This window comes from Dendrobates tinctorius, unplaced genomic scaffold (assembly GCF_039654945.1).
Source record: "Dendrobates tinctorius isolate UK_male_01 unplaced genomic scaffold, ASM3965494v1 ptg000138l, whole genome shotgun sequence".
Taxonomy (NCBI): Eukaryota; Metazoa; Chordata; class Amphibia; order Anura; family Dendrobatidae; genus Dendrobates; species Dendrobates tinctorius.
Genome location: NW_027361806.1, coordinates 9,074,275 through 9,088,586, shown reverse-complemented (window position 1 = coordinate 9,088,586; position 14,312 = coordinate 9,074,275). Strand labels below are relative to the sequence as shown.

The following is a 14,312-nucleotide window of genomic DNA, read 5'->3' as shown; positions in this document are numbered from 1 at the left end:
ACTTGGTGCTAAATGCAGGATGCAAGTGATATAATGGCTTGATTTAGTGCTACTCGTCTTGTGCAGACACGACAGCTTATTCTGAAGTGTTACTTTAACAGTTACACTTATGCGGCCCCTTCGTTCTCAGAATCGGTGACAGATGTCAGTGGTGGGATTAAGCTTTTTCCCCCCTGTAATAGGGCTGTGTTGTTTGTACTCGTGGCTCTTATGTCTCTGGCACAGATTTTTCTCAGCGACCGGTTTGACATTTTTGACTTCAGGGACGTTCTCTGCACATCTGCTGCTTGTACTGGAAAAATCACCTCCCATAGGAGACTAGTCGTCTCCTCCACTGGGACTGCGCTCTCCATAAATGCAACATAACATAAAGCGAAATCCATGTGTGATCTACAGGTCTGCTGCTTCATTAAACACTTCACAGTTCAGATCCTTGTTATTTCTTCTCCTGTCCTCAGTAAATAGAAACATTTTTGTTTACAAACCTACAAACATAAGGCCTATTCCCAGCTGAGGGTTTGCTACATTTGTATCTAGTTTGCACAGTTGTGCTCCAATTGTATCTAATTTATACAATCCCTTTTAGAGTACATGCACTGACACATTGTAGCACACTAAGAGAGACTAGCATTGCTGCTGTGTTTAGCTCACAGAGGATTGTTTAGATGGGGCTGCTTTTGTAACAAACCCTCAGCTGTGGATAGACTGGATCAGCAGTGATGTGAGTTTGTGGTCTGCCTATTATTACTCCATGTAAAGGGCCATCAGATGGATTCTCTTATGTGAATTTTGTATTTTCGTCATTGCCTTGCAGCATGAGTCGTTCTCTAATGAATCTTGTGTGTGGAGGATTTTTTTTTTTTTTTTTTTCCCCCTGTGGGACATTCTCTGATGCAAGGACTTGTCAATATCTGATTCTCTTGCTGTCAGCCCTCTCACCTCCAGTCTCACTGTGTATTGTATTAACCTCGCCAATGCCAGTGCATGAGCATGAAGGCCCTGGATGAGCATAATGAGCATATAGGCCCTGATTTATCATTGTTTTTGCACCTTTTTTTCTTGGAGTAAAAACGTATTATTTATTAATGACTTAATTACTCCTCATTCATAATTTAATTTAACTTTTTTCTTGCTTTCGGTATTTTTTTTTTCCTTGCCGTTACCTTGTCTGTGATTTACTTTGCCCGGATGTTTTAGCCTAATTCATCAATTGTGATTTTTCAAAATATTGCAAAATGTTTGCGCAATTGTACCCTAGTCACATGCCGGATTAGAGAATCTGTCTAATCTTATATCTGCACGGCTGAACATCATTCACCCTTTTTCTAAAAATTAAAAAAAAAAAAAATGTACTAAAAGGTAAAAGTTTGGTCAAACCTCATCATCCCACACTCATTTTTTTGAAGAATTGGTGCAAAAATTGTCAGCAATTACCACAAAATAAAAACATTTAAAAAAAAAAAAAAATCCATTAAAAGTGTAAATGATGAATCAGGGCTTTTTCTCGTTTCTCACATTTTGGTCTCCAGGTTCATATGTACATTAGACTCTTGCAGGTTTCTTGCATTTATATGTAGACTGCAGACAAGTGTAGGAATCTCTCCAGGTCTCTATGGACGGCCCATAATGGCCATTAGCGGCTGCTGGTCCTGTATTGTAACCGCTGGACATGCTGCTTAATAATTAACGCGACATTTGACAAATCAAGTAATGAGATACAATAGAGTTTAACCCCCCCAGAACTTTCTGCTGCCGGGTTTACCTACATTGATTTTATTGCACGTTGTTTTAGGAACAGAACAGGGGAAAATATTTACAGGGTGTTATTAAAATAATGTTCTACTTCGTTTGTAAATTCTGATTTGTTTAGGGAGGCTCCATGTAGGACTTTTCTTTGGGCAATGGATGAAAGGATATCCGCTGATTACATTTTTCTCTCTGAAGGTTCCAGCACTTTGGAACCTGATGATGGAACTTTGTAATACTTTTTCCCCCCCTGAGATGGCGCTGTACGGGAATTTGACTTCTGCTGTCCAATTTCCCTAAAAGATGGTTTTAACATGTGCGGTGCTGTATCTGCTCACCTTTTCTGTATTGCACAAAGACACAGCAATTGGTTTAAAAAAATATCAAATTTTGGCTCATCACACCATGGTACAGATTTCCACCTTTCCTGCAGTGATGTGATATGTTTGGGAATTACCATGTGACTGTTTTTATTTTCCCTCCGTGATTTATTCTCATTTCTCTTTCTTTTCGGAGAGCTGGTAGGTTTTCTTGCTGGCTGATGATGGAGATCAGATATTACATTCATGGTTGCAAGAGTAAAACTGTAAATTTTGGGGGGATTAGTTAGGATTCCATGTTTACATATGTCTGATATGGTGCAGATTTTCTATCTGGACTTGCATTGAAGTAAAGTGGATGGGATTTTACTAGATCTCATTCAAACATACACATCTCAAATTTGCAGCAGAGATTGATTTCTGCATGTAATTCTGCAGCGTGTTGATTGATGTTGCAGTTTTTTTTTGTGAGGCAATGTTGGCTGCTTTGCTTTCACTCTGCGTGCAACTCATCCCACACCATCACACCTCCGCCTTTGTGCTTCACGGTGGGCACCACACATGTAGAAACAATCTGCTCGCCTTTTCTGTATTTCACAAAGACCCAGCAATTGGTATAACAAATCTCAATTTTGGCTTCACACACCACAGTAGAGATTTCCACTGATCTAATGTCCATTCCTTATGTTGCTTGACCTAAACATGTTTATTCTTTTTCTTGTGGTCCTCAGTAGTGGCTTCTTTGCATCAATTCAACCATAAATGCCTCCTTTCTACGGTCGTTTTAGAAGATCTGATGCTGATATGTGTCTGCAACTTGATGCCCGAGCATCATTTATGAGGGTTGTTACCTGAGGTGCTTTCAATTTGCATTTTCTGGAGCTGGTAATTGATGAACTTATCCTCTGCAGCAGAATTCATTCTCGGTCTTCCTTTCCTTGGTCCTCAAGAGAACTGGTTTCATCACAGCAGCTGGTGGTTTTCATGAATGCACATGAGGATTTCTTCAAGGATCTAGCAACTTACCATATTGAATGACCTTCATGTCTAATCAAGTACTGATGGACTGAAGTTTCTCTTTGTTGAGTGGTTCTTGCCATATTGTGGCGTAGAACTGATGTGGGATAGAGCTCAGCACTGTATGAAGCTGTGCACCAACACTGCTCTACAAAACACACAGGATGGCCGCAAACACTGCAGGTGATTCCACAAATGAACTCTTGGCGAGGCATACCTGTTCACTGGAAGCCGTTCCAGGTGACAAGCTAAAGAAGTTGCTTGAAAGAACGCCAAGGGGGTGTAAAGCAAAGTAAAAGGGGGGTACTTTGAGATTTGTAAGGTATAACACATATTCTGTTTTTTCACAGGTGTCTTTTGCTCCTTTTTACCATACATGTTTTGTGGTTTTGCTTTCAGTCTGAATCTACAATGTTCACATTCCAATAAGAACAAAGAAAACCACTGCATGATCAGGAGTGTTCAAATGTTTTATCGGGACTGTAAAACAATAGTATTCTGTTTTCTGGGTAATAGGATTCTATAGAAAGTATGTAAATCTGGCTAAATATTCTTCCACAAATCCTACACTAATTGCCCTGCGGAGCGGAGAGTTTCTCGCTTTGTATTAGTCCGGTGCACTTGTGTGGACACGTTCAGGATCTCCAGCTTTCTGTATATACTAGTAAATGCCAGTATACATGGAATGCATTACGGTCACAGCTCCTATGAGCTGCAAGGTCACATCCTGCAGATCACTGCACGAGGCTCGTCTCACAAATGCGGATGGAAAGTCACGTTAGCCTCCGATTACTTCTGTGTGGGAGACGTCGCTAGGAGTTTACATGGCAGATTCTGATGCTTTTGATAGGAAAAATAACACCGCACGCATGCTGCTTTTTTTTTTCTGTCATATCAAAGGACACGTTGACAGAACCTGCCTGTCCCAGTATAAATCATTGGGGCTTGGTCAGACACTGCTGGTGTTCCTCATCACACACATGTGAGCAGAACCTACTGCTGTTACTGGACTTTTCTTGTTTACATACAGAATCCTCTACTTGTGCATTACTTTCCTTGTACAAACCAATATTCCAGAACTGTATTCATAGTTCTGCAGATGTCTGAGCTTATATCTCCCACCAGTCCCTACTTGTTCATTTTCTCTAGTAGGGAATGGAAGGCCCAATGTTGCAGCAGGGCTTTAAACTTATAACTTGTGAGATGACTCTACCATGCCTGGTGAAAACATAAGATAGAATATGCAGGTAATACTAGGAGATTTCACCTATTACATCTGATTTGTAAATTCAGCTCTGCAGTGTGATAAAGGCTGTACTTTTTAATTCGTACAATAAGGTAATGTATGGTATATACACACTGACTCCACTAGCAAAATCGTGAGTGCAGCTCTGGAGTATAATACAGGATGTAACTTAGGATCAGTAATGTAATGTATGTACACAGTGACTGCACCAGCAGAACAGTGAGTGCAGCTCTGGAGTATAATACAGGATGTAACTCAGGATCAGTAATGTAATGTATGTACACAGTGACTGCACCAGCAGAACAGTGAGTGCAGCTCTGGAGTATAATACAGGATGTAACTCAGGATCAGTAATGTAATGTATGTACACAGTGACTGCACCAGCAGAATAGCGAGTGCAGCTCTGGGGTATAATACAGGATGTAACTCAGGATCAGTAATGTAATGTATGTACACAGTGACTCCACCAGCAGAATAGTGAGTGCAGATCTGGAGTATAATACAGGATGTAACTCAGGAGTCGTACAGGATCAGTAATGTATGTACACAGTGACTGCATCAGCAGAATAGTGAGTGCAGCTCTGGAAATGCACAGTGGATGGTATTACTTTTACCACCACTACATCCCCGTATCGGTCGTCTGTCCTGAGATCTGATTAATCTTCATGCCCAGCCGTTTGTAGTGTGACATAATAATCTACGGTAGAGCGACGTTGTCGCCATCGTACATAGCTGCGCTCTGTGTAATGAAATAATTCCCTAATCTCCGCTTCTCAGACTTTGCTAATTAACAGAAGCAACATCATTTCTGAAGCAGAAGCTAATTACGCCTTTGTTAGCTCCCCGCGTTTTGTCAGAGCGTTGGGGTGAAACATGAGCCCCCTCTTCTCTCCCTTTGTGAAGAAGTCTGTCACAAGCCCACGGCAACCGCAATTTTATTTTTTGCTATGTGATCTGAAGAGCGAGGATCAGTTAAAGGGACCCGGCTGCCGTAGACAAGCTCTCTGTTGGCATGCAGAGACTGTCTCAGTACAGAGCCAGTGTATCTCTCCTTACACAGAATACATGCCAAAGTATATAGTGCCCACAGGCGAGTGTAAATGGAGTCTAAGAGAATGCGATCAAATTCACTTTCATATCCCGATGTATATTACAGATAAAATCCGAAATCTTGAAATGTTTACACAAGTCCTAATACTAGACTTAAACTCAATGTTCCATACATGACTTTTTTGGAGTTTCATTATCATCACAGCCAGAATTCTAATGACAGGTAACACCTCTATATACAGTTGATAATGCAGAATTCACCATTCACAATAAGTGATATCACAGCTCACCTCCTCCTCCTCACTGGAGATGCCTGTATTTCCATTCTTACATGGGCAATGCATCCTCCTTGCCTCTTACTTATTGATGGGGCAGGTTTGGCGTCTGTGAGCGATGTCCTGCAGGTGATAAATGGGTCAAGGCCCCGATGAGCTTCCCACAGACTAGGTACAAGGTTCCAGTTTTGAAATCAGCAGAATACAGGAGTCAAACCTGAAATCCCAGGAGCCAGGAAGCCAATATTGGTATTGTTGCAGCTAGAAATGGTCAGTCTGCAGCGATGTAAGACCTAATCCTACTATGATTAGCAAAATATTCCAATAGTCTGGCACTCTGATAATCCAGGATGTTTGATGAGCTGGCCCTATAGTTGTTGTTTTTTTTTGTCCTCATACTATTGGCTTTGTGTAAATGAAAAGTGCCAGTAGCTGAGTGTCCCGATGTTCATGTTTCCGTAGCTGAAGATGTGGACAAAGAATCATTACCGCAGACTTCCAGTTCTATAGAATGGAAAGTTGTTAGTCCAGAAACTCATAGGAGGAAAAAATATACTATATAAAGCAGAGGAAAAGTCTAATGCTAGTACTGATAATTCTAATGTACACAGTGACTGCACCAGCAGAATAGTGAGTACAGCTCTGGAGTATAATACAGGATGTAACTCAGGATCAGTAATGTATGTACACAGTGACTGCACCAGCAGAATAGTGAGTGCAGCTCTGGAGTATAATACAGGAGGTAACTCAGGATCAGTAATGTATGTACACAGTGACTGCACCCGCAGAATAGTGAGTGCAGCTCTGGAGTATAATACAGGATGTAACTCCGTATCAGAAATGTAATGTATATACATAGTGACTGCATCAGTGGAATAGTGAGTGCAGCTCTTGAAAGTAACAGGTGGCTTTCTCCTCTGAAGTCTGCCCCAGACCCATCTGCTCGACTGCTGTGTAATTATTGTCTGGGGCTCAGCCTTTCCCTTTGGGTTGTGCCTTTCCTCCCTCTCTTTCTCCATCAGCAGTAATCTCCCCTCCTGGTAATGTCATCTCCCACTAATGGGAAATCTTTATCACAAAGAGAAATGAAACTTCTTGGGAACATTGTGTAATCGTCACCACTTAATAACGGCTGCAGCATGAAGTGCTGCCAAATAATCCAAAGCGAACAGACGGGTCACAGCCACACAGCCCAGCAACTACACTGTGTTAGAGGGATTGTCCAGATTGAACAATACTTATAATGAAGTTTGGGATTAGTCAGTTTACATTTTAGGGGTATTTCCAGCAGATGCTTGTAGTTTATTCTCGGGATGGTGGATGTGGGTCTTTCGTCTGGCAGTTTTAGCTATGTGAAGAAAGGTCACCGCAGTGGATGTAAAGGTTTCTTCACTTGTCCATGGCTCTGTCCAATTTTTATAAAAGGAGCTGAGTAGCCATGTTTCCATAGAAGTGAGTGGAGAGGACTGTGGACAATGTGTGTCAGATGCAGGTTTCCCCTCTGAAGACCAATATCAGACACCATAACTGCACATGTTGGGAAGACCCTGTAGGCTGTGTGGCCACGATGCGATTTTTAAGCGTTTTTGCCGCGTAAACGCTGTGAAAACGTTTAAAAATCGTGTACAGAACGCACCCCATGCATTCCTATGGCATTCCGCACATGCTGTGCTAATGCTGCGCTTTTTTCCGCGGCGGAATCGCATCGCGGAAAAAATCGCAACATGCTCGTTCTTTTGTGCGGAATCGCAAAGAGTTGCCGCGATTCCGCACCCATAGGAATGCATGAGAATCGCTTACTTCCTGCATGTGGCTATGCCCACCATGCGCGAAGTTAAGCGTCTCATGTGCGGTTGGTACCCACGGTGTGGAGGAGAGGAGACTGTCCTCCAGGCCCTGGGTACCATACCCCTGTAAAAAAAAAAAAGAATAAAAATTAAAAAATCTGGGTATTTTACCTTCCGACGTCCCGCGCTGCCTTCCCGGGCCTCAGCGTTCCCAGTAATAATGCCTTGCGGCAAGGTCCTGTGAAGACGTAGTCTCGCGTGACTCTAGCGGTCTCGTGAGATCGCTATAGCAACGCGAGACCAACGTCATCACAGGTCTCGCAAGGCATTGCTGGGAACAGGAGCGTCACTGAGACTGCGCGGGACGTCGGAAGGTAAATATACCCTGATTTTTTTAATTTTTTTTAAAATTTTTTACATTCTTTCTTTTACTATTGATGCCGCATAGGCGGACTCAATAGTAAAAACCTGGTCACACTTGACAAACACTATGTTTGACGAGTGTGACCGACCTGTCAATCACTTTCCAAACGATGCTTCAAATCACTTGGAAAGTGCTTGAATATCGCACGTGAAAATCACGAACATAATCGCGGTAAAATTGCGCAGAAAAAAACGCGCGATTTCTGGGAAGGAGTCCGGTTTTCAGTGTCCGGATTTAAACGCAACGTGGGCACATAGCCTTAAATTTAAAAAACTGACCACCAACATAGACTTTGCTTAATAAGATTAGAGTAATAATAAGCTGAGATGTTAGGCAGTCCCATACCTCCACATAACTTATGTTTGTATAACTGATTCGAAGCAATACGGGCCTTTTTGTTTCCCCAAATAAATTAAGGCGTGTCTGCAGACTAGTTAAATAAGAAGTGGAAACAAGCAGGGGAAGGGATCTGAAAACAAAGGATTTTGGGAAGGAATATTGATTTGGCTACTAGACATTTTCCCGACCAGGATAATTCTTTGTCCGTGTAAAAATTAAGGCCTTTAGAAATGGAGGCAATTAGGGAATCTAGGTTAGTGGAAATCAGAGATCCAAGGTTTCTAGAAAACCACAGACCTAAATAAACAATTTCCCTCTCCGCCCAACCCCAAGAAGAGACAGCCTTTATACTCCTGATTTGAGAACTGGTGAGATTAAATTGGAAAATTTTGGATTTGGACTCATTAATCTTAAAATAGGAAAGGGAGGAAAATTTTTGAAGAAGGGATTGTAAATGTGGAATAGAGGAGCAGGGATTAGTGAGAGACAGGAGGACATCATCAGCATATAGACTGATCTTAAACTCCTGACGATCTGTTCGAACACCCTCTATGGAGGAATGATCTCTGATTAATTGGGCTAGCGGTTCTATTGCAAGGGCAAAAAGCAATGGAGAGAGGGAACGTCACCGGACTTCCTGGATGATCACATAGACTATGGGCTTTGTGGCAGGCGCCAGATCTGCGCTGCACGGCTGCGGTTTGCGAGTTCTCACACTGCCACTCTGTTCCTCCAGCTGTGAGGATAGCGGGGGGCCACGCTGCTGAATTCATCAATGGACCCTGTGTAAATAAGACATTGGCTAATCCGCCCGCAAAGTGACCAGAAGAACAGTGCAGATTAGCGGATGTCAGCTCTGCTGATAATAGGTGCACTTATATCTAAAGCCCCCGTTACACACTGCGATATCGCTAGCATTATCGCTGTAAAGTCACCGATTTTGTGACGTTGCAGCGATATTGCTAGCGATATCGCTGCATGTGATACTTACCTCTGACCGGCTCCACCGCTGGTTATCGCTGATCGCGCGAGAAGCTCCTGGACCGTTCCTCGTCGGTCACTTCCTGTGGCGCTTCCTGTGGCGCCGACGAGCGACGCGTGGAACCGGGCGGGAGGACGCAGGATCGCCGCGTCTGACAGGTAAGTAGTGATCCCCGTCCCCAGCGATGTCGCTAGTGAGATCTGCCTGTGTGGCAGCTCACTAGCGACCACCTAGCGATGCACCAGCGATCCTGACCACGTCATATCGCTGGTCGGGATCACTGGTGCATCGCTAGGTGTAACGGTACCCTAATGCACTAAATCTTCCCCCCTCTGTGCAGATAGGAGACGCCCAGAAGTAGATATATAACAGACCAATGAGTCCTCTTCTGCCGTTATGAAGGAGTCTACGTTCTCTTATCTCTCACCTGCAGGTTTTGGGGTCTGCAGACGCTGAGAAGGAGCTTTGTTTAGCACCCAACTTTTTTTCTTGTCAAGTTGTTAAATTTTCTGTTCGGACACTTCTTAGTTTTACCTGTTGGGAAAGCTGGGTCACCAGCAGTATGATTGGGGGTTGTACCCAGCTTTCCCAGACTCCTGAATGCCAGATCTGCCTACTTAGGAACACTCTACTTTGCCGAGCGAGCACACCTGTGTCCTCTATGAGATGGCGACTGTCAGACTCCTCCAGCGACAAATTATCTCCAAAAGCTCCAGCGACAAATTATCTCCAAAAGGAAATATCATGCTGGATTTGTCTTTTCCACAACTTCACCTGTTGGGGGAGAGTCGAGAGCCCCCCCCCCCTATACACAATAGACTGCTGGCCGATGTCAGCGGGTTCGGCTGACTTTAGTCTGTTTATGGGGCTCTTTACTGATCTCTGGGGGTTCAACTGCTGGGACTCTATATTCCTGAGACTCTGTATAAGCCGCGTCTTAAACGGAGCGGAGGTGTGCATGCTCGACCCCCTGCTCCATTCCTTGTTCCTGAGTGTGTCCATTGGCTATTTTAGGAAGTAAGGGATCTCTACAACAGTATATTGGAAGGTTGGAAAAAGGAAGACCCCGAGCTTTATTGCTCTTTATACCGTATCAGATGTTAAATTTGGTCCTCTGCCCAGAGGGTTGCTACAAGCATTGTGCCTGCTATAAGCTGTGACCGTCTCTGAATCTCCTTCCCATCGCTCTGCCCCTGACAAAGCTCCTCTGTGCTGCTGGCTTAGAATAAACCTTGTGCCAACTCTGCGCCCTGCCAAAATCCTGAGTGCCCTCCGCTCATGTGACACTGGCTGCACACCCTCCGTCTTGTGATATGGAAAGTTCTGAGCTTTCTTGGAGGCTTTATTTCGCAATTTGTACTGTTTCTGATTGCTGTCAGTGAATAGAAACGTTCTTGGTAAGGCTGTGTTCACACATCCACCTGTCATATTCCGAGTGTAATGCCACCGACTGCAAAGAGCCAAACTTCAGGAGACCTGTGGCCGGTCTGTAGCGTGTGAATGTAGCCTTATAGAGAGGTCATTATCCTGCAGGTTTGGGGCTTGTTACAAAGTGTCAGAGCCTCAAATAGAAATACGGTGCAATGGGAAATCGTGACTCCTGCCCCATAAATTACTTATTGTGCCCTTTTAGAAGCTAAAGTTGTAACATGTATCAGCATGTGTGGTTTTAGCATTTTTAGTTTTTCCTAATTTTTAATTTCATCATATTAGAAAAACGACGAGAATGGAAACTGCTCCGGAGAAAGCATCGAATTCCCAACCACAAACCTGTATGAACTGGAAAGCCGGGTGCTGACGGACCACTGGTCCATCCCCTACAAGAGAGAAGAGTCCTTGGGAAAGTGCTTGATAGCCTCCACATACCTGGCAAAACTTGGTACGTTAACCCCTTTTTGATCAGGACCTTAGTAAATATATATATTCCAGGTGGAAAATCTGCAGCTGTTTCAGTTTCTGCATCATAGATGAGATTTTACTAAATTATATCCTCCTCACACAGTGTAAAAAAAACAAAAAACCTGCAAAGTGATTTGTTTTTTCTTTAATCTGTCATCTTGTCAATTATTGCTTTGGATTTGCACAGCAGCATAAAATGACATTTCCGCAACTAATTCCCATAGCAAAATTCTGCAGAATATTGTGCTGTTTTTACACTGCTAAATGTTTAATGCATCAGTCCTGTGTAGCTGTACTCTCTAAGAGAATGTGCACACGGCAGGGGGTCTGCTCCAAAAAGAATCAGAAAAATTACCCAAAAAGACACTTGAAAGACTCTTCCTATACATTTCTATTGAAAAAACACTTTGTTGTTCATATGTTCAGTCTTTAGTCTTTTGGGCTCCCCTCGCACTTCAGGTTTTGAAAAACGCCTGGTGGGGAAACAAAAGTTAATATCACTTCTTTGAAGCGGCTTCTGATGGAAAAGGCTCCAAGGCAGCAAAAATCGCTTAAAGTGGTTATTCAGGACAATTTAATTTTTTTTTATTTTTTTTTTTTATAACTATAGGCTTAAGCACTAACAGGTAGTTTGTAGTTGCTAACTACCTGCCTGTTGTGCCAATCTCTGCTGGCACAGTGTGGTCACAGACTGCTCTCACCAGCGATTCAGTAGCTTCCGCTAACATCATGTCGCCATAGTAGCGGCTTCTCATCCACTCTGCATTATTGATGAAGTGTGCATGCTGATGTCATCCTGTGTGACACCTGGCTCCCCACTACCTAACTGCGGGGAGCCAGCTGTCCATTACCCTGATGCCAGTAGTTACAAACCGTCAATAGAGCATTCTGGAAGAAGAGGAGCTGCTCTGTAGACACAGAGCAGCTGCATCACTGGCAGAATCAGCCGGTGACCGCTCTGAGCTGGCGATGGATAGAACAGGCAGGTAGTTGTCTCTGTTAACAGCTACCTGCCTGTTAGTTTTTAGGATTATAGTAAACAATGAAAAAAAATAGTCCTGGACAACTCCTTTCAATGTAGATTTCTAGTTTTCAGCCACTTGAGGTGAGACTTGCCCCTTTCACAATGAGATGTTTTCCCCCACTTGATTACAAGTCTTAGTGACTGACGCTCTCCTTTCTCCTTTCGGCAGGTCTGTCCGATTCTGATGAAAACTGCAAAAGGTTTATGGAGAGATGCATGCCGGAAGCTTTCAAGAAGGTAAAATGGAGAACATCTAAGCCTTGGATTCCTTAGAAAGTGTCACGTTCTTGCAACCAGAGGCTCTCAGAATGTGGCAGTCAGCAGTTTTGTGGGTTTTTTTTTTTTTTTCTTGTTCTGCCGTCTGCATTGGATTAATTTAATGTAAAATTCCTTTAAGGCTATGTGCACACGTTATGGAATTCCCGCGGGAATTCCGTAATTCCATTCCGCGGGAAAACCGCGTTTTAAATTCTCGCGATTTTCCCGCGGAAAAACTAGCGATTTGCAAGCATAATTAGCTTTGCAGAATGCTAGTGTTTTCCAAGTGATCTGTAGCATTGCTTGGAAAACTGATTGACAGGTTGGTCACACTCGTCAAACATAGTGTTTGACGAGTGTGACCAACTTTTTACTATTGAGGCTGCCTATGCGGCATCAGTAGTAAAAAGATCTAATGTAAAAATAATAAAAAAAAATAAAAAAATTGTGTTTTTCTCACCTTCCGACGTCCCACGCAGCGTTCCCGATCATCGCGATGCTCCTGTTCCCAGTGATGCTTTGCGACAATGACCTTTGATGATAACGTCGCGGCCTCGCGAGACCGCAACGTCAAAGGTCATTTTCGCAATGCATTACTGGGAATGGGACCTGCCGGGAGCATCAGTGAAGCCTGGTGACGCTGCGAGAGACATCGGAAGGTGAGAATATGACAATTGTTTTATTTTAATTCTATTTTTTACAGGGATATGGTACCCAGAGCCCAGAGGAGAATCTCCTCTCCTCCGGACCGTGGGTACCATCCACAAATGTTCTGCTTACTTTTTGCATGGTAGGCACAGCCACATGCGGAAAGTAAGCAGAACAATGCATTCCTATGTGTGCGGAATCGCCACGATTCCACAAAATGAGCATGCTGCGTATTTTTCCGTGATGCGATTTCGCCGCGGGAAAATCCGCAGCATTGGCACAGCATTGCGGAATCCCATGGGACTGCATGGGATGCTGTTTTTTTTGCGTTTTCGCGGCAAAAAACGCGCGTTAAAAACCGCCGCGAAAAAACAAAACGTGTGAACGCAGCCTAAAGGGGTTAATCAGCTGTTACGTGGTCCCACCATGGTTCAACAGGGGTTTAGCTGCAGCATCTGAGTGCACTACCCTTTATCTTGGCATGTAATAATCCAGAAAGTCTTATAACTTCTTATTATTATAGATAGTGGCTCTTCACCAGACCCTGGGCGTCGCCAGCCCATGCAGTATTACACTGTATCTTTTGAATCCCCCAGAACTGAAACCCATCCTAGCAGTGGTTATACAGTCAGGGGACCCCCGTCTATGGCTTCCATATGCCCCTTCAAGGAATTAAAAATATGCAAAATCTTGGTTCTGGCAGCTCCAGCTGTCACACTGATGTACTTCTGGTATTGTTTCCTGCAGCTGCTGACGTCCAGCGCCGTCCACAAATGGGGCACGGAGATCCACGAGGGAATCTACAACATGCTGATGCTGCTGGTGGATCTGGTGGCGGAACGAATCAAGCAGGATCCCATCCCTACCGGTCTCCTGGGCGTCCTCACTATGGTAACTAGTGTTCCTCACCTTTTACAAGATGTCGCGGCATGTTGTGCAGCTAGACGTCACCGTCCTAGATTGATGGTTCTGGATATTTTGTGTTTTTTTGTGTTTTCAGGCCTTTAACCCCGACAATGAATATCATTTCAAGAATCGGATGAAGATGTGTCAGAAGAACTGGGCCGATGTCTTTGGGGAAGGAAACATGTATGCCGTTTCACCTCCAAGCACTCTGCAAAAGGTGAAGATACTTTACATAAAAACTGAGAATACATATTTTTTTTATTATTTATATTTTAGGAGAGAAAAAAAATATTGTATCTTTGAGCAATTTTCCTTTAACCTTTCCTTTTTTTCCTTTCTTTACACCTTTTGATCATATTAGAGACCTGAACAGTGCGATCACTTCAATAAT

At 43.5% G+C, this 14,312-nt stretch overlaps 1 protein-coding gene across 1 annotated transcript in view; it reads left to right on the top strand.

Annotated features, from left to right (window-relative positions):
* The window catches only part of USP24 (ubiquitin specific peptidase 24), a 114,802-nt gene that overhangs the window by 13,974 nt on the left and 86,516 nt on the right, over positions 1-14,312 (top strand). Inside the window, 4 exon segments of the mRNA XM_073544547.1 lie at positions 10,900-11,065; positions 12,279-12,346; positions 13,763-13,906; positions 14,016-14,138. Coding sequence (XP_073400648.1) covers positions 10,900-11,065; positions 12,279-12,346; positions 13,763-13,906; positions 14,016-14,138 — 501 coding nt within the window.